General features: G+C 41.3%; 1 protein-coding gene across 6 annotated transcripts in view; it reads left to right on the top strand.

Annotated features, from left to right (window-relative positions):
• The first annotated feature begins 4,046 nt into the window (after positions 1-4,046).
• SLC10A7 (solute carrier family 10 member 7) overlaps positions 4,047-21,347 on the top strand; it is a 156,217-nt gene continuing 138,916 nt past the window's right edge. For 5 of the 6 annotated variants that reach the window (XR_010884378.1, XM_067297790.1, XM_067297791.1 and 2 more), the window contains exons 1-4: positions 4,047-4,212; positions 8,035-8,117; positions 13,428-13,564; positions 18,246-18,321. Coding sequence is in view for 5 of the 6 variants with exons in the window: in XM_067297790.1 (XP_067153891.1) it covers positions 4,113-4,212; positions 8,035-8,117; positions 13,428-13,564; positions 18,246-18,321 (396 nt within the window). In the remaining variant the exon portion in view is untranslated. Of the gene's footprint in view, positions 4,213-8,034; positions 8,118-8,342; positions 8,454-13,427; positions 13,565-18,245; positions 18,322-21,347 lie in introns of those variants that run through there. The other variant, XM_067297793.1, reaches the window with a different exon arrangement.

Raw genomic sequence — 21,347 nt, 5'->3', positions numbered from 1 at the left:
AGACAAGAGACAGGCTGGGGACAATGCGCACAGTAACCCTCTGGAGAAGAAAATGAGAAGAATCTTCCAGAGCCTGGAAGAAAATCCAAGGTTTCTAGTTTTTGCCACTTAGCTTTGTTATGAGCAAACACCTGAAGCTGTCTGACAATGTGCATGTGCTACTTCCCATGCAGTCCTGGCCCATGCTGCTTACAGCTACTGCCAGTTAACGCTACTAGCTCAAACGGTGGAGATCGGTGCTCTGATTTTAGAGGTACGAGTTACAGTGATAACCCTGTGAATAGTATTGTTTCAGGGATGAACATGCCAAAGTCGAGAAATGCAAGAACTATGATTTCTCTAGAAACTTAATCTGCTCCTGTTTGTTCCCCTGTGTGTTGTGGCAGTCTCATGTTATGTGATCCCACAGCAGTTTTCCAAAGGACCTCTGTCACCTTCAGTTGATAGGTTTGCTAGCACTCAGCTAATGAGCTAGTCAGTAGTTTACACACACACACACACACACACACTTGCCATACACCAGTTCAATATCCACTATATGGCTCCATGCCTGCATTTACTGCACCCCACTTGAGTGCTACTCAGAGACACATTTCACTTTACTGTGGTCCCTGTCACTAAGGTGTCTGAATGCTTTACAAACGCTAACTAATTCATTTTTTCCAGATGTTCTGGAACAAAAGGATATTCTTACTTTATAGATATGTATCTAAGCCAAAAAAAAAGAGGGTAAAGAACATCTACTAATTTGGATGGCAATTCAGAGGTAGGTAGAGACAATTATTCAGAGCTCTCAGCAGCTTTAGTTCTCACTGTATTCATGTCATAGTTCTGACCAACTTCAGCAACAACTGCGAATCCTCAGTTTTCTTGCAAAATGGACCTAGAATGAATTTGGGCAGCGGGCAGACTAGAAATTCATAATTGTATTCACTTGTGAAGAGTGAGGTTAAAAGGAGAGAGTTAGCATCATATAAAAACTAAGATCCCAAAGCAGGGAGAGATTGAAGATTTCAACTGCAAAATTGAACTTCATTGCCAGACCAAGCACCCTCCCCTTCCACCCCCTTTAGTGACCAAGCTGCAGCTCCTGCAGCAACTGACGCTGCAGCAGCTTCGTTCACTCTAAAATGTGACTTCTTCTAACTTCTGAGTGCTTAAATTTTTGGCCTCAATAGACTATTTGATATTTTGCTTTTGTTTGGTAACGGTGATGGGTCATTATTGAACTATGCTGAAGCTGTTTGTGCCTTTTTGCCCTATGGGTGCAGAGTGAGGTCTCTGTTCTGCATAGTGTAATAAGCCAGCTGGGCAGGGGTTTGCCAGGCAGGGGTTTGCCTGGCAGGGGGTACGAGGCCTCCTCCCCATCTTGTTTAGGGCCTGCACTGCAGTAAAGTAGCCTGGGAAACACTGGACAGCTGCCCGTTCTCCTGCTCTGCCACTGCATTCAGATGGGAGTATGTCTGCTCTCGCTGCCTGCTTTGAAATGCAGTTATGAAGAATCTTAAGTACTCTTACCTAACAAACAGCACAGATAAAAAACATGTCATTGAACTAATGCCATCTCACCTGTGAATGAATTAAATATAGTTTAAATGACAAATCCGCTTTACCCCCTAACCCTTCTAACTTTACATCTTTAGCAGGTTCATCTTATCCTTCCTGAGCAACTCTGAGTAATCAAATCCTATACTCAGTATAATCACAGCTTGCTTTGGAAGAACATCTGTTACACATTTATTTTCTCCAAAAACAGTCAACCTGTAGCACTTGAGCAGGCAAATACAGTGACATTTTGCAATTTGGCACTGGTGTATCCAAGAAGAGAACAAGGGCTAATGTGTATTTCAGTAAATGTAGTAAAGCAGTGAAACATACAACTGTTTTAAAGTGCACATTTTGGATCCCCATATGAGAAGACACATTCCTTCCATATTCAAAAAATTCAGCTGCGATGTATACATGTTTACACAAGCGAACCTCACAGGATACGCAGCAATACATGCTTCCACAAGTAGCTGAGATTACAGCTGAGCTTTGAGCTATAAACATTTATTTACTCGGTAGCAGAGAGCAGAAAGCATGTGGCATGGCTATTCTTTGAAGTCTGAATATATCCATAGAGACTGTGAAGTATAAACTTACCTAAACATTTAGAAATCACATGGCAGAATTGTTGTGTGCTTAAAATATCTTAGAACAAGGCACCCGTGGCAGTACTGATGTGAGCAGCTGTGATGACAAAATGTTTTATACTTTATCATTTCCTTGTTAATGTGATTTAGAGTGAGGGGATCGTGGCCCACCAGAGACTGGACTAATGAATCCATCAGGAGACAAGAGAGGAATAGAAAATCGAAAGTGCAGGTTGAGCATCAGAATCAGCTTTTTATGATACTCTGGATTAAGGGAGATATATTTAACATTGAAACAAACTCAGTGACTTCCGTGTAAGGAATTTTATGAAGTTTGGAAGTAAGCTAATTCAGCAAGCATTCATACATAATGAAACAGGATAAATCACAAAAGATTAAGTTGTCTTTAGGTTATAATAGGTGTTTCTTTTCCTGTAGGCAGGACAGATGTCTTGGAACAAGTTCAGACTGTGACATGCAGGCTCCTTCTTACAGCAATAAAGTGGTGTATGGATAAACTCCAAGGCAATGACGACAAATCCATTATTCAGCATTTTAATACACTAACTGGACAACAATTTTTTATAACCTGACATGTAAATAATGGCTGTTAGAATAAAACATAATTGAATTTGGAAACTCAGTGTTAAGGCAAAGCCCAGTTTTGGCTGGTAAAGTCCAGCACTGGCACTGCAAAGGACAGGAAAGTCCTGAACCACTTGAAATCCGGGTTGCAGGAGGACTCCCTGTGCCTGTAGTACGAGTTATGCGAGTTGGCACCCGCGGGTGTTGCATCCACCCAAACAGGTAGCACAAGCCAAGGCCAGCGCAGGCGGAGCTGGCGGCACCGGGGTCCCTACCAGGAGCCCCGAAGACAGCACGGTACTGGGCGCGGCTTCGCCCTGGCACCCGGCCTGCCGAAACCCTGCCCGCACTGTACGCGTGCGGTGCTCTGTATGTGCGCGTATATATACACAAACACGCATATATATATATATTGCACTCCAGTAACCATCTGGCTGGTGTTCCCTGCTCTCCCAAAACAGGTTCCAGTATTCTAATTGTCAGTATTCCCCCTGTGAACCACCTCCTGCCGAGCCGAGCCTGCTCCCCGCTCCTGTTTCACAGGAAACTACCTGCTCCTGCAACGGCCCTGCCTCTGGAAATGAGGCTCAGATAACACCATGAGGGGGTGCCGCCTCAGCCGCAGCCAGGCGGCTTCGCGCTTCCTGCGCTCCTCTCCCGCAACGCGAGCACCCGCCGCGCCGCGCCGCCACGGGAGCGCGGGCTGCAGCCGGCTGGCGAGAGGAGCCGCTTCGCCGGCCCCGGGAGCGGGGCGGGGGCGCCCTGCCCCGGCCCCGGCCGCGGCCCGGCACCGCCCGCCCCCCGCTCGCGCCGTCCCCGCCGAACGCGCCCAACGGCCGCAACCGCCAGCTCGCGCCCGCCCTCCCGCGCGTCAAAGGCCGGGCGTCACCGGAGCGTTGTAATGTACCAAAAAAGCGCGCAGCATCGCCGCCCGCCGCCCCACGGCGCCCGCCGCCGCCGCCGCCGCCCGGCTCCGCGGCTGCGGGGCCGCGCCATCCGCCGGTATGCGGCTCGGCGCCGCGCTCCCCGGCTCACGGGGCGGCGGCGGCACCGGGGCCGCCCGCGCCGCCGGGACCCGCGAGCGACCGCCGGGGTCGCCCGCGCCCCTCGCCTGCGGCCGGGGCTGCAGCGCGGGGCGGCGGCGGCCGTTGACGCCGGCGGGGCGGCGGCGGGGCGGGCGAGCGAGAGAGTGAGTGAGTGAGCGAGCGAGCGAGCGAGCGAGCGAGCGTCGGCCGGCCGGCGCCGCGGCTGCGGGTCTATTACAGGGTGTGTGGTAGTGATGGCGGCTGTCGGCGAGACTTTTCCTGTCAGCGGATCCGGCTCGTCGTGCCGGCGGGCGGGCGCACCCCGCCCCGGCGCGGTGCCGCGCGGCGCGGCGGCAGGGAGCGCGCCATGGGGCTGCCGGAGCGGCTGCGCAAGGAGTGGTTCATCCTGGGGATCGTGCTGGTCATCGCGGTGGCGCGGCTGGAGCCCGCCGTCGGCGGGAAAGGGGGTGAGTCCGCCCGGCGCCGAGCTGCGGGGCGGCCCGGGGCGCGCGGCGGCGCGGCCGTTGCCCGCGCGTGGTGGCGGTTGGTCTGCGGGAGCGGCGCGGGCTCGGCGGGGCCCCGCCCGCCGCCCCCTGGAGCGGCCGCCCGCGGGTCCCGGGAGCCCGGAGGCCCCCGGCCAACTCGCGGCGGCGGGCGCTGCCTCGCGTCCCCCGCGGGCCGGGTCGGCGCTGCCCCGTGGCGGCGCGCTGCCCCGTGGCGGGGCGCTGCGGGCTGGCCTGGGCTCTCCCGGCGCCGGCGGCACGGCTGGGAGCGGGGAGAGGTCTGGGGAGCCCGGGCTGGGGGTGCCGGTGGCCGGGCTGCCGGGGGCACTGGCGCACGGGAGGGTACTCCTGGCCTCCCTCCTCAAGTTTCCAGGGCATCCACTTAATAACTTTGAAACTCGAGTTGCAAGAGGTTCCCCAGAGAGAGCGTATGGGTTTGCGGGGCAGTCTGGTACACTGGGCCCTCCCGTAATCCCTGCATCTCTAGCAGTTTGCCTCCTTGCTTGTTAATCGTTCACTATTTCTCAAGTACCCAAGAAATATTTTAAGCTGAATTCCTATATGCATTTTTGATAGGCACTGTACAAGTGTCTTGAATAATATCCTACTCTTTGTGGATTAATTGTAATGAAAACTAAATAACAACTTACTTTGAAGGTAATCCTCCTAACTAAGCAATAAATTCAAGAATCTCTAAGAAGGGGATAAAGTTATCGGAGTTCAGCATATGAATGTCTTCCATCTGTGATCCTCTTGAGAGGCATAGCTTAAAACATACTGTGTTAAAAGCAATCTCAGGTGCTAAATGTAAGCCAGATGATTTCTTTGTTTTACAATAATACATTTCTTTTTTTAAAGATTTTTTTTCCTGCTCTCTTTTACCTCCACGCAAAAGATGGGGGAAAGGGTAAAAAAAAATGAGTCTATGCAAAATGGGGTCAAAAACATAAAGTAAGCAAGCCAGGAGAAAGATCTGTCATCTTCTACTAAATGGAATCTTAGGTTTGTGGTAACAAGCTGATGAAATACCCAGCATTATTTTAAAATAAACAGCATATCTTTAAGAAAAGATGCTGGCAATATCTGTTGCTTCGTTTCCGTTGTCACTTCAGTTTCAAATATCCCAAACTTTTCAAAACCAAATGAACTTTTATAGTTGTTTTTTTTTTTCATGTTTGATCTGTGAAGATTTAAGAAAAGGAATGTAAAATACTTTAGCAGAATTCTTTTAGCAATTTCATGTTATGGGAGGGGAGGAAGACTCTGACTGTACTTTTACACGCATAGTTGTTTTTTTTCTTAACAGAGCTGAAGTTTGAGGATAGACAGCTTCACACTGAGGAGCCAACTTTTTTTTTTCCCCCCTTAGGATCTGGAAAAAAAGAATGTTTTAAAAATGGTTCTGAACACTTGCTGTGGCAACTAAGACTCCAGTGCTTCATGGAGTTCAGGGTAGGCAAATTCCTGCTGTGCAAGGATCCCTTCTAACATCAGTGTGCTGTTCTGCATAGGTGTGCAGGGCCACCCATATGGAGCTTCCTGTAGCGTCTGGGCCTGTATGTTTAGCAGACCTTAAAGACAACTGTAATTTTATAACATCAGCTAGTTTGTCCCTTTTTGTTTTGATTGTCAAGCTAATTGTTACCAGTTTTGTGGGAGATCTTTTAAACTAAAGCATTATCTAATTTTTTCTCAGTTTACTTCCTGCATTTTATAATGGAGGGTTTCAGTTTAATTCTTCTACTGCAAAGAGATGTCAAGCATTGATGTGACATTGTTCCTGGGACAGCTTGTTTGAAAAAGCATGTAAGCATTGCTTGAGACTTGCAAGCGCATGTTCCCTATAGCAGTATCCCTTTCCTGAATCTATGCTACCTCCCTGCTCATTTTAAAACCAGAAGGAAAGGGGGTGGGAAGAAATATCAGCATATGAAAAAACCTTAAAGTTTTTAATCTTCCAGCTGAGAAAATCACACTGCAATTTGCAGGGCCTCGCTGAATGGTCCAATATCCGTACCAGTGGAACAGTGTGCCACAAATAGCAAAGATCTCTGCTATTCTGACTGCCTTCAGGGTGCAAGTCAAGCCCCTTTTTGTGTGTTTTCCTATTTGATGAGTGAATCTGTTTAGTTCATTTGTGAAGATAGTTTTCCTGATCAGTCTCTTGCAGGAGAGTTGAAGCAGATCTGTTTGCCTGACAGAAGTGCCCTGTGCTGCATGAAAGTGTAAATACTGTAGTGGCCAAGTTTTACCCCTGTGTAAGAGTTCAGGTAGCTCAGTGAAAAACTGTATGATAGAAGAGTTGGGTCCTAGTAGAATCCTTATCTTAGACTAACTGGCCAATTGACTGTCTGTCTAGTGCGTGGGCCCGCACATACGTCTGCACGCATAAACACACACACAGCACTTTTCTGATCTTTTTTTTTTTTTTTTTTTTCCTCCCTGGTCATTCAGATAATATGCCATAAAACTGTGCAACTAGCTCTGTGTTTTGTTGCAACTTTAACTTTTGCTTGGTAACCTTAGTTTTACATAGTGTTTCATATAGGTTGTTTTGTTTTTTTGTGTTTGCATTTAGTTTGTCTCACTAGTGTGTCTCTTTAGTGTGGCTTTTAGTGTCTCATCAACAAAACCCTCTCTGAGAGTAGGATTTTGGTTTGAATGACTGGAGATGCAAATTTGAGTAGACTCAGTGTACGATCAAATCCCTCTAATTTAAGGATCGTTGACCTTGGTGCTGTGTGACCATCAATGTATCATTCATCTAATACAGAAGAAAGGAGCTTCTCTTCTGGAGTACTGAGTAAAGGCTGGCCTGTTTGCTGCTGCAGTTTTGCCCATGACAACTTATTGTCACTAAATAAAATATGAATTAGAAAAAAAAAGTTGCATTTTAATTTGTCTCACTTGCAGAGTTCAGATATTAGTTTGGTCCTAAGTACACTGTTAATATTTTCTTTTAATATCTGGTTGGATGGTTATGAAAAAAATGAATGTATACTTTTGGCATTTGGTGGTCTCCAAAGGTAGAGAGTATTAAGGAAATTCATCATTTTTATAGGAGTATAAGAAGTATTTGATTTTTCATGTCCTTGAAAAAGGTATATCAATGTATACAAACATAAGCCTTTAATATAGTGGAACCCCTGGAGATGCAAGCATCTGCCACATTGATCTTACTGCACCAATGTGTCTGGAAGGTGTTACACTAGGGCTCTAATGAACTATTCCACCACAGTCTCATTGTGGGTGGATTATGCAGAATTGTACCTTGCAACGAATTCCTTGGGGAATACAATTTGGTTTTCCTTGTGCAGGCAGCTAGACAGGTGTGTGTATTGGGGGAGGGGGGGAGAGGTGAGAGGTAGATATGTGAATGATGTAGATGCCTGTATGGAGGGAGCAGCTGCTATTTTCATTTGAGCATATGCTTTGAATTTGACTAATGTTATGGGGATACTCTGAAGATGGAGGAAAGCTCTGGAAACTTTCCCTTTTTCACATTTACAGAATTTACCCTGTAGTTCCTAATGGCCTGTAATCACATAAGCCCAATCTTTAGGGCATCATACCTCTCTCTCCACTCACTGGTTTGTTTTTATTTAAAAATAAGTAGCACTAATTTCTATAACTTAATAGTAAACCCTACTCTTCTAAAACAGACTGTAATGATTAGATTTTCTACAGATACTCTTCTAAATACTCTCATTTACTTTGATATAGTATATGCATATCATTATCACTTTGACTGTAGTTCACTTTGTTCTTTGTGTCTATATTTTTTAGGACCCTTGAAACCAGAAATTACCATAACTTACATTGCTGTTTCAGCTATATTCTTTAACAGTGGACTCTCATTAAAAACTGAGGTATTGTAATTTCTAATTGCTTCATTCTTGTTTTGTTTGACAAGTTGTGTTGCTTTTGATCAAATTTGAATGTAATTGGAATATTTAATTGCTAGGCTGTTGTTGTTGTGAGAATGGCTAACAAAAGAAGATTAAAACTAGACTTTTATAGAACAACCCTTTCTTTATTTCAGAAAATTCTTCATAAGGCAGCGGAGGTGATGAGGAGGGTGTAAGGGAAGTTCGCCCATCCACAGTGGCATTGTTGAGATTGCAGAGCTTTGACTAAATGGAAGTGCTGAATGCATTTTTGAGTGTGAGAGACTGGAATTGCACCTCAGATGCGCCCCAATCAGGGTGAGACTCAGGAGCACGCTAGCGCCCCTCCTTTCCCCACCCATTCTGCATGTTGGTTTCCGTGATGTTACCCCACTGCTCAGTTTAGATACAAGCTAGAAAACTGTGTGAATCTAGGGTAGAACTTCACAGGGAACTAGGCATAGAGAGGCTAAATGGACTCTCCATGCATCTGTAAGACATGAAGAAAACATGAGATCTCAGTGTCTCTCTCTTTCACACGTCCTGCCAGCGTGCTCCCTAAGTAAGACTCTGTAGGCTAGTCGCTACCAGATTCATGCTGATGAAGATCTAGTGACTTTAAGTTATCACATTGGGTAGGCACAGGATAGCAGCTAGTATCAACACAAAAGGATTCTTCTGTAGATGCAAAGCCAATACACTGGTACAAAGTCTTAGCAATCTTTCCCTGTAAGATTTAGCTGCCTCTTGTGGACAGGTGGACTTGAAATTCCTACACTCCAGTGCATATCACAGACACTGGGACTTTTTTCTAATTTTATGTCTCTTTCATTTTTCAAAGAACAGCCATCCGGGAGTAAAAGGAGATGAAGGGGAAAACCTCTTAGTGAAGCATAAAGTGGGGAGGGAGAAGGAAGTGATTGCTGCGTGCCAAGAAGAGAAGAAGGGGTACCTGCTCTTGCTGAGTAGCCAGAACTGAAGGGAAATGCTGCATTTCTTTGCTAGTCTAGTTTCTTGGTTTCTTTTACTCTGTTGGCTGTGTTAACTTGTCATTTGTATGTTTCTTGAAACTAATGCCAAAAAAAGCATCATGATATTGTCCAGTATTACAGTATCTTCTGGGCAAAGTATCAGTGGGAGTTGGACAGTATGCATTGAAAAGAAAAGTTAATTTCTGTACTTGTATCATGATTATGATGATAATGCTTCAAATGGAGGCTGTGTTTGAGTTGATGCTAGTCCTCTCTTTCTGTGTCTGCAGGTAGGCAATTCTGACATGAGTGCCTCTAGCTCTGCCTGCATACAGTATAAGTGAAGTGAATAATTCTAGTCAATCCTGTAGCAGCTGTTTAGAGTGTTGTGGTCATATGTGGAAGCAGAAAGAGCCATGTCAATTTATCTGTTTCACTGGGACAGTAATCCATCCTAATGCAAACAGGCACTGGAGTTTTCCATAGAGGACCCAAAACACAGAACCTGAGTGGCACTAGTGGAATTTTCTGCATTCAGTGTTAAGAATCTTTGCATGCAGAAGAAAAAATTAAAAACTTCTTTTCGTTTTAGTAATTTGAATCCTTCAAACTTCAGATTTGTAAAGCTTCTGTGAATGCGAATGAAATCTGTAGCGTAATCAGAATCTTGGCTAGATTCCCGATGCTACTGTATCTCTGTCTGACTTTCTCCAGTTAAGGTGGTATGATTGACAAGTTCCTGGCAACTTGTCATGCCCCACTTTGAACTTGTATAACTTTCTTTCATGTGTGGTTCTGAAAGGAATGCGCATATATATATATATATATATATAAATGTAAATGAAGTCTTTGCAGGAGCTGCATGTCCAGCTAACTGCTCTCAGATTGCTTTAGAAATGACAGTTAGTACTGGTAGTGTGTATCTAGCTCTGTATTTCATCAGGCAGCTCTTCTTGCATTTCTGCCATGGGGGTAGAAGATAAAGAGGAAAAAAAACATTTCTGCAATTAGTCCTAGTACTGTTACTTTCTAAAATGTATAATAAAAACTGTCCTGAAATGTTAGGAGACTAGGTCATGATATTATTAAAATGCTTTGGGGTATGTTTTAATTTCTTTCTTTCTTTCTTTTTTAAAATACATCCTTTAGTGTTTTGAGAAGCATAAGGCACAATCTAAAGTTAGTATTATTCATCAGTAAATGTATCTTCTTACTGAGTTGCAAAATGAGTTGTTTCTGCTTTTATCTTAATTAGTTCTGGACAGTCTATGTGTCTACTGTTTTAACTTAGATAACACTAATTTCATTTGAATTAATATATTCAGTGTGCTTTATGAAAAGATGTTGCATAAGATTTAACTGAATGTGTATCCCTTGAAGACGAGGATCTGATAAAATTAGAAATAGCTGATGCTCTTTTAAGATTACATTTCCGGTTTTATCTGCTGTGAAAACACATGCTCAGAAAAAGATTTTTTAACATGCATTTAGAAAGCATTTTACAAAATAATTGACAGCTTTCAGGGAGAGCTAGTCTGTGCACAGCCTTGTTACATTTTCAAAACTAAGGATAATTGTGGTGCTCCTACATCGATAAAAACAGTTTGTGGCCAGGAATCACAAGAACGTTTGACTGCACCTTACTCTGATGCCCTTTCAGTTTTTGGTGACTGGATAGCTTGCTTTTTTTGAAGAAAGTCCTACTGTAGGCCCCAAGAAATCAGACAACATACTTGAGCTCTCCATTTAAATGAGGTATCCGGCAAACCACTGAAAACACTGTTGCTCTGTGTTTGCATTTGCCAGAGGAGTCCAGCTACAACCATCTTAGTGTGAATGGAAGGTAATAGGGACTCACACTGACCAGAGAGAAACTTGCAGAAGCTTTCTGAAGAGTCTAAAATACTGGGGAAGACAAGATAACCTATTCTACTTGGTGTGAAGAAACTGAATCGTAGTTGGCATAATCTCTGAGATTTCTGCTCTTTTTGAGGATTCTAGTAACTGAGATATTTTGAGGCAAGCCCTTGTAGAGTACTTAAGAGGGTGAAGGCTGTTTGCATTAGTGTTTGATCTGTGTTAATGCAGTCTAAGGAATAACTATTTTAAAGTTGATTGCTAGAGACATTTTAAAGACTGGTAGTTTAGGTCTGCAAAGACTTGTTACACAGCATGTCTCCAGGCACTAAGTTGCCTGTGCTGTTAGCACCCTCCTTGCTCACTGGGTCCTGTAACCGACCTATCCCTATGATAATTTTAAAAGTAAAAACCAAGACAAAAACAGTTTCCTTCAAATTACATGTTTTAAGGTGTTTTCCGTTGTTGTAAAAATAACAAATTAAAAGGGAAAGTGGGCAACAACTGTACAATACTGAAACAGGGAATGGAATGTTTTGTATAATGCCTTTGGTTGCATTGTCCACACTTGGGAATGTGTGACATTGCCTAGACTGTCATCATAGATTGGTCCACTAGGAAGGCTGGGACTGGAGAGGACTTCAAAGACTTGACAGGAAAGAATAAGGAATTTGCAGCTGTGCTGAAGGAGTCGCTTACAACTGAGAAAAATCAAAGCATTATTTATATTTAAAAATCTACTTTATATAGGTATTTCTAGGTACCTTTTCTTCTCACACAAGATGTTTTTACTACTAGACATTTTATTTTTGCTTTCTTTGAGGAAAAATGTAACAGTACTACAGTGAAGCCATTGGCAGCTCCATAGGTACTGTGACAGTTTTGTGTGATGGCCTATTTTTTTTTTTTTTTTGTGTAGGCTGAAACTAGCCTGCCTGAGAGTTTTCTTTAAAAAACAAACAACCCCTTCCTGTCCCAAATTTGTTGTTTCATTCAGTTAACCAAGAACTGAACGTAATGGTGCTTTTTTCGTTAAACTGTGTCAAGATGTTCATCTGAAGTCCTTGTTTTGTGTAACTTTCTGAGATTAGGGTGTGAACAGATGCATAGTTTTTCATGCCAGGTTTTTTCCCCAAACCCAAATTTGGGAGATAATTTTAGTAAAAGAAATAAAATAACAAGGGCATGATACTTAATTGCTTATACTTCTAGATGTTTAATTGCATCATATTGCATTTGGATGGTTGAAAAAAAAGTATTTGTTCATGTTTATAAATGTTTAGCTGTCTCGAAGCTGAAAAAGGGTGGCATTTGAAGACCTACTGCTGTGTCACTATACAATGAAATACGCTTTTTGTCTTGTTCTGTGTTTTTTTTTTTTTTTTTTTTTTAATGCATTTGGAATATCAGACCTAAGATAGCTTGAGAATCCTAACAAATTAGGTTTTGAATAAAAGTGACATTAGTGGTTTTTTTCAAGTCTACGGTGCAACTGAAAGGGTGCAAGTTATCTTGAGAGAAAGGGAAAAGGGTTTTCCTTCTCAGTCAATGGGAGTTGAAATGAGCTGAAATGTGTAAGGCTTCTCCCTTGCACTCAAAAGCTATGTAAAAGATTCTTGAAGTGCCCCCACAACAGAAATGGAGACGTAGCTAACTGAAGAGCACATTGCATAATGATACTTGATCACCTCTCTAGAGTGCTCTTCTTTTGATGAAAGGTACTGTGTAACAGCAAAATTTTATTTATTTTTTCAGTCTCTGACTGCATTTTGCACCTTATTTCTCTGAATTTTATGGCTTAGCTGTTAGCTTGTTACAGTCTTGATATTGTTTCTTTGCTCTTCTTCAACAGTCTTATTTCTTTCTATATGTGAGCTCTCTGTTGGCAATTGTGACATACAGTAATATTTTTAAAGTCTCCTAATACAATAAAGATCAAAATCTGCCACTCGATTACTTTGTTATCCTTTCATGAAAAAAATCCCCAACAACCCAAACCCTGGATGATGATTCCTTGTAACATAAAGATCTCTTTCTTCTGGTATAAAGGAGAATTACACTTTGTGGCTCTCTTTAAGGAAAATTTAAATCACATGGGCAATGCAAGTTCCCCTTCCTCTTGATATTAGCAGTCAATAAAGTAAACAGGCTGTCAGCATAGTTAACACAGGTGTTGAAGCAGTGACACAGTTCTAAGGCTGCCTGCCGAAAAGCTACCATTATAAGAGCTACGCTAGTATTGAAGTGGTGGACAATTGTTTTGGAGAAAAGCCCAGGAGCAGACAGAGCTTTTATGTTGTCTGGATGTACATGGTTATTAAAGAGGAGAACAGATGATCCCTGAAGGTGCCTTTTTGACATGCGCTCTCTTTGTGTTATAAAGATGATCCTAGTTTTAAAGCACAAATATGATCTTACTTCAGCTGTTATGACTGCAGCTTCCTCTCTTCTTTTTCTCTTGCAGGAGCTGACAAGTGCTTTGATGCATGTGAAACTACACCTTTTTGTCCAGATTTTTACACTTGTGTTCTTCCCAACAGCAATCTGGCTCTTTCTTCAGCTATTATCAATCACACCTATAAATGAATGGCTTTTGAAAGGGTATGTTTAAACATAATAGACTGAAATATATTTGTAACTATCTTTTTAAAGGACTGCTCATCCTGCAATGTGTATTTTATGAGTTATATTGTGAACAGATTTTGTTGTTTGTTTTTGTGCTTCAGCACTTTGCTATTGAAAACACAGTACACAAGATTATGTTTTCAGGAACCTGGTCTCATTTTTAGAGAGTCTTGTCAGTTAGTTTCATATGTAGGGAGCTTGCAACAGGTCTGCTTTCTATTTCACAACGGGCAGCTGAAGCTGCTGTGCTAGGTCTTGAGGAGGAGGGGGGGGAAAGAAAATGGTTGCTGAAGAGAAACATATGTCTGTGAATACATATTGCGTATGTCATGTATTGATATTCTGTTTTGTTTTTAAACAGTCTGTATTGAGCATCTCTTGCATGTGTCCAGATTGGAGTACAGCATTCCTGCCTAGCTAAGTTGTAGAGGGGGGAAAAAAAAGGAGAATAAAGCTTTTGTAGGAGGAGAACTTAGAAATGAGCAGAAGCTATGTTACCATGAAAACAATGTTTTAAATACTTGGGTGTACTCTGCCAATGTGTGCTTCCAAAGTTGTGTTGACAGTGGTGATAGGTGCTATGAAAAATCCAAAGAATAACATTTTTTCAGATCAAAGATAAATATCTAGAGCCATGCAGCTAGGCTGGAACGTTCAAGCATAAAAATAAATGATTTTAGAAAATTGCTTAAAGAATCTGTACTGGTTTTCTTAGTGCTTGGTGAAATGTTGCCTGGGGATAATTCCCTGTCTTAAAAGCTTAATGATAAAGCTGCTCATGTTTAGATGTTTACAAAGCTTAAATCTAAGAGAGCATTTTGTTTTGTTTTTGAGAGGCTTTTCCAGGCGTTCCACCAAGTGTGAGGTTGTCCAAATGATATCAAGAGGGTGAAATCCGAGATGAAAATCATCCAGAAGTTAGCACTGTTTTGATTAACAGTATCAATACATCAAGTAAATAAGGCAGTGAAACAATGTTCACTTCCATTTGGTGATTCATAGTAAAGGTTATTATTTATAAAGTAAAATCAATGCAAAAGTTGTTTTGTTTTGTTTTCTCAGCCAGGACACAGACAGGATTTTTAATAGTGAGCCAAATTCCTCCTAATCCATGTCAGTCTCTTCCTGAAGTATGAAGTGCAAGGAATTTTGATGCTTTTCATTCTTTACAGCACTTCTCATTCCTTCTTTCACTTATGCCTCTTACGCCACCTTGGTTCTTAATATTTAAGGGGCACGTTCTCAATTACGTGCACAGATATATGTGTTTATGTATATACATATACATGTGAAACTACATATGTGTGTGTAACATACATGTGTATGTGTGACTCTCTAAACATCCTAAAATGGCCTCATTTTTCATGGCATAGTGGCTGTGTTTCACTAGTGAGCTAACAGACTTCTATATGCTTCAAGCTGCCTTGCAAGCACTTGTTCCTTGAGTACTATTTCTGTTCTGGCCATGTTTTATTTTTATTATTGTAACTCTGTAGTATGGCGACTTCATTCAAAGAATGGTCCAATAGGGAAGTTTAATGAAAGTTTATTTTGTAACAGTGCTTTCTTGATAAAGATTGTTGTTTAGGACATTGCACAGGCCAGCAGCCACTGCGTGGGACTGAAGGCATCCACTGCAAGGGAAGCTTGGTGGGAACAGTACCTCCAATGCTCTGTGGGAGGAGAAGCTACTGAGCTCTGTCTTTAAAAAGCAGCCACAAGAACCAGCTATAAAATGAGTTTAAATTCTAGGATAACTCATTTTAAAGTAGAAAATGTCCACATTTTCTCACACGTCCATATACAGGTGGAGTGGAAAGAGGATGCGAGGAACTGCCTGTGCCTTGTGCACTCTGTCTAATCGGAATTTCACCCGAGTGCCCCACAGTTGTAGTTATTACTCCCTCAAACCACTGAAGTAGCCTACTGAGGGCATGGAGTGACAAGATGGAGTTTGGCAAAGCTTCCTCCTCATCACATGCATTTAACGCAACTTGGAGCAGGAGCTAATTGATAGTCCTCACAAAGGCCTGGAAAAATAGGCACATGCTCCCAAAGATATTCGGCTTCCTTTTGACAGGACAGCTCCCCTGGGGACTGTATTTCTTTGCTACTGTCTACCCAAGGCTATGCCTAAAGGACATGGTCAAGCCCACAGTTAATTTCCTGCCTTGCTTTCAGGATTTAATTCATGAATGGTAGATTCTCTCATCCTCTATAACCATCTCTTTTGCCGTAAATGTTATTTTAGAGGCAAATTCAGATGTTACCAGCTCTTCATATGTGTCTCTGTGGTGCTGTAGGCTTTTTTGCCTCTGCCTGGGATCATATTAGGAGGTTTTGTTTTGCAATATTTTTGAAATACATAAAATAGGGGAGAAACTGACATTTGCCGGAAGTGACTTTGTCATTAATTTTTTGTTATCTGACTAGGTTTTGTATTGAAGGGATTCCTTTGGAAAGGAACTTGAAGCAGCTTATATAATGTTTGCATGGGTTCACTTCTGCCACTGTTAGCATATGGCATTTATAGTGTAGTTGGTAAGGATCTAGCACAAGATAGAGCTTTGGTAGTTACATATGTGACTTTGGAGCCTATTACTATTCAGTTGTCTGTACTATATCAACAGAACAGGTATTGTTTATGGCCCTTGAGCAGGTCCCATGATATTAATGCGTATAGCACTGCCTGAACAAATGGAACATTTCAGCTTATTGATTGTTGTCTGTAGTAGTCTGTTGCTGGCCATTAGAGGAGTTTGCATGTTGCTATTGTGTTGCATGTAGTTGACAATAAAGTAAGAAAAAAAAATTTGACAGGCTATTTATATGCATGCTCTGATACACATGTGATTAAAACCATTTTCATTTAGCATATATCATATTTTCTGTAGATTAATATTTTTCTATGAAGGATATTTAGAACTATCTCTTGATGGTGATTTTTTTCATTCCAAATGTATCATTTTAAATTTCACGTGGATCTTGTTTATTAAACCTTTCTCTTCTTAAAGTGTGGAAAATCCCTTTCAACGGAGATGAATGTGCTTGTTAACATTTCATACCTCTCTTGATAACTTTGAACTTATCCATCCTTTATTAGTGCAGGTGAGGAGTTCCAGGAGCTAACTGTGAAGAGACCATTGTAGAAGAGATGTAATGTCACAACTGATGTAGGGGATGGACATCAGAATCGCCATGTGCTTCCTGGTTTTCACTATTTCTTTTTCCTGTATCTTTTCTTTTCAAAATGAGCTTATCCTGCTAGGCACTGACAGCTCCCTGCTTCCAGAGACTTGTCCTTAAGCTAAAGGCACTAAGCAATTCCAAGGCGATGCTTGGCACTTCGTGTGATTGGATCCATATAATGTGCATATTGGTTGCCTTTTTCCTTTTCTACAGTATCTGTAGCTGACAAAGTGAACATCTTTCTTGTCATTTATCTGTTTCTGCTATTTAAGCTTTTCGTATACTTGCAGCATTTCAATTGCACTGTAATATGCTCCCTATTGCTGTTAAATCCAATTCCTATTGGATTTAATAACTTTGTTGTTGTTGTTGTTGTTACTATAGCTTTTTTTTAAACACAATGTTCCTTCAGGGTGGAATTACAAATGCAAAGTAGTTCACCACCAGTACTTGCCCTGAACAGGGATACGGTGTCAAACTCCGATACTTGAAAACATACATAGAGTCCTTGCTTTTTGAGAATCCACAGCTTGTTTTATTTCCTGTCTTACTGTTCCTTCCAACTCAATGCAGTTTTTGCTTCAGAAGACCTATTTTACTTAGCCCCAAAGTTCATTGGGATTTGTTGCACTATGTTCTTTGTGGTTTCCAACTGTGTATTTGATACAACTCTGTTTTGTAATAATGGCTTTTTGTGGACCATATTTAAAAACAAAAGAAAGCTCACACAATTTTTTTTGTTCTCGCTTTGCAACAGCCCTTATTATATACATTGTTAACCTTGATGGACAAACAACAGAAGAAATGACAGATAATAATTATACATTTTAGACTTTTAAAATGCAGGAGAAAGCTGTTGATGTTTTGATAAATAGAAGTCAGATGATATTACCAAGAAGCGAAAATGTGCATAAAAATAAAATATTGGATGGCCTCTTAATGTTCAGTAAATAAAAAGCTTAATTATGATTTCTATTAGCTATTGACTAAAAAAACAAGTACAGTGGGAATGTAAAATAATGCACATGGTCCTTCCCACCCTTTTGCTTCTTAACAGTCCATGTTTTCATCGCCTAACAGCCTTTGTAAGAAAATAAGTTTGCATCCTTATATATATGTATTTTTCTCCACATAGACACAGGTATGTTAACACACTACAAACTTAACTGCATCAGGACACATAGTATCTTTGTGAATGGTAGATACAGTTCTACAGGTGGGAAAACAATCAGAAAGACTAAGTGTTTGGGTTTTTGATGGTGATAAGACTGTTCAGTGTGGTGCTTGGTAAGAGATAGCATAGAAATCCTGCCTGCTGGTGCTGGGCTGTAACCACAACACAAACTGATTAGGTTGCACAGATGACAAAATAATTTTTTCTGCTCAGCTATTTGGTATTTTAAGATTTTTAGGTTGTAGAGTGTTTGCATGATGTAAGGAACATAACATTTCTTTTTGTTGTTTGCAGCTTGCAGACAGTAGGCTGCATGCCACCTCCTGTGTCTTCTGCTGTAATTTTAACCAAAGCTGTTGGTGGAAATGAGGTGAGTTTTAGTTTTGATCTTTAATGACCCCCCTCCCCCCCCTTTTTTTTTTTTTTTTTACACAATTTCAAAAAATTATTATTTATGATGAAGTTGTGTGGCAAAACATTGACTGCAGCATGATGCTACTGTGATTTGTAAAAACAAACAAAGAAAAACAAACAAAAAAAACCCAAAACCCCAACAAGAAGAAAAACAACCTTTTAGAATTAAAGCTTGGGTATTGTGTTGGTGTTAAATTACTGATGTGTTAATCTTCTGGCATTAGTCAAGCTGACAGAAGCTCAGTTTACTGAGGTGGCAGGTAGAGAGAGACTGGTGCTCTGCTTGTTGCTGCACAGTATTTCACTAACCCTATGATATTCCATGCGGTGTAATGGTTATCTCATAGACTATTAGCTTTTTCGGGGAAGGATTACCCTTGCAGTGGTTATCTGGACAGTATTTAATATTAGGAGGCCTTATTGCAGGAGTTCCCCAAACTAGAGGCTGCAAATGCAACAAGTGAGACAATGAACATACAAAAATTAATTTAAATATTATATTGTTATTTGAAACTGCAGGAAATTAAAATTCTGGGAACTTGGAGTGCTCTGACAGTGACATAATGCAAAGTTCTCAAAGGAAAGAAATGTCAGAATTGAAGTTTTCTGTGCAAATTCAGTTTGGTCACCTTAAGTGTCTGCCTTAAGATAGCATGTGCCAATGTCATTTAAGATTGTTTCTTTCTCCTCAAGATACCTGATACTTTCAGGAACAGTGTTTAGGAAATGAATCCAGGTGTGATAGTTAATGAGGCTGTTCCCTTTAGATCTGCTTCCCCTTGACTGCAGAAACTGGATGAAATGTGAGGAAGAGAGAGGAAAACACTAGAAGAAATTGGTTTTAAAGCAAGGGCTGTTGGGGAACTATGCTGGAGGATTAGAGACAAATCTTAATTCAGCCACAGAGCTCCTGTGTGAGGTCGGGTGAGTCACTTCAACCACATTTTTTTTAAATAGGCATTAGTTGTGTACTTCTCATTTTCTGAGTTCAGACTCTTGGGACTGATTTATGTCAGCTTTGAAAACACATGATAGCACTCAAATAGATTGAAATTGTACTTTGTACTGACAAAGTGCTGCTTAATTGCTTTGTCCTCTGATGAGAGACCTGAGGCATCTCAAGACAAGCATCCCTAATTATGGGCAATCTTGATGCACATCACTGTCTCTGTTTGCTGTGTGAAAACAGGGATCATAAAATTGCCTGATGGAGGTGCTGCAAAGTGAATTAATTAGTATTAGGAAATGATTCAGGTTCATAACAATGAGCAATGGAGAAATGAGAAATTTTCTCATTCTGATTCTAGATCTAGGCACTGTAAATTATACCAAGATGCCACATATTGAACAGCAGCGATAAAGTGAGGTATTGAATGAGTGGTCATTCAGTGTTAGTACTACCTGTCCTATCCTTGGAATGAGGTAAAGATCCTCTGGAAAAATTAGGGTGTAATGGGTTAGTTGGAGAGACTATCATAAAGCGTTTGTGTGCAGGGGAGAGAGAAATACTTCAGTTTCTTGACAATTAGAGTTTTGTTCTATGTGGAAATATTCTTTTAACATGGTGAGGGTGTGTGTGTATATCATACCCCAGCTGAAAACCTGACACTACCATATGACGCTTGTGTAAGTAACTACATATGTCCCTGGCAAAGTAAGCTTTAATTCATCTGTACTGGACCTGTATTGAAGGAACATAAAAGCGCATACCTTGTTAGTGGTTTTCACAGATAGATGCTGGCAGCAGAGACAGAGTGAATCAGGAATTAGGTCTTGGGAATTGGGAGGCTTTAGAAAGGTATGCAAGAGAGAAACATCCCTTTAAACGTGTTCAGTGTGGACAAAGTGTGTGGCAAACTTGAGCAAGTTTCCAGTGCAAACAGATTTTTGGAGTCTGATACTTCTCTCGCATTCAGACTATTGTTAATTGATCTTCTGAAGAGCAGCAAATCATATCCGTGATGCTAGAGGAGAGCCTTCTATCTCCTCACCAAATTTAATCTAAACTGTTGTTGCTGTCTTTCTGTTTCTGACATGAGCAGTACAGTGCATTTTTTTTCCTGTTCTAATTGAAATCAGTTCTGATATATGAAGAGGTATTTAAATGTGGAAGTGAGCTGGAAATAGAAGTGGTTGTACAGTGGTAGCATTTGTTGGTAATGATCTCTTTCAAACTGCTATTGCTTCATCAAGTTTGTTTCCCTTACCTGGAAAAAACGGAATTGTCTGAGGGTGTAGCTACACTGCATAGTGTAATATGGAGATAAATGAGCTAGCTCAGAAGCAATATAGTGAGGGAGCTCCACATGAGCTAATTAGTCTGAGAAGTGTCCTGCTGCTGTGAAGTACAGGCACACCCTGAATAAATGCTCTGAAGGCCTCTTTGGATTTCTTGAAATATAGCAGATGGTAACCATGGTGGTTGACTATATTATGGTGGTATAGAGCATTTTAGATTTTCCTTATTTAAATAGAAGCGACTAAATCTCAGTTTGGACTTAGGTAATTCTCAAGGAAATATCAGGCAGTGTGGCGTAGTAGATGAAGTGCTTACCTGGGGCTGAGGAGACTTGGATTCTATTTGCAGTTCTGTCATTAACCTGTTGGGTAAAATTGAGTGGGGTACTGCGTCTCTGGGGTTAGCAGTAATGGATAAGAGCAACTTCTCTGTGAAGTGTTTAAAGATACATACTGCAGAGCCTTATCTAAGAGCTGTATTTTTTTTATTCTGGGAAAAGGTGATTAAATATTTGCTCAAGTGCTTAAAGAGAGAGTCAACATCGTTAAAGGTTGCTGGGATAGCTGGGCATTTTGCTGCATATCATTTGGAAAATTGGTTATGAGGTGGTAAAAAGAATATGTTTTTGTTAATCTTAAAAGGATCTATTTTTTTTAAATAGTATGTGCCAGAGGGCACAAAATAGAAGATCTACTTTTGTTGACTCAGGAAGGTATGGCCACAAAAGCTGATACTAAGAATTC

The sequence above is a fragment of the Apteryx mantelli genome, chromosome 5, assembly GCF_036417845.1.
Source record: "Apteryx mantelli isolate bAptMan1 chromosome 5, bAptMan1.hap1, whole genome shotgun sequence".
Classification (NCBI taxonomy): domain Eukaryota; kingdom Metazoa; phylum Chordata; class Aves; order Apterygiformes; family Apterygidae; genus Apteryx; species Apteryx mantelli.
This window is presented reverse-complemented; position numbering and strand designations above follow the sequence as displayed.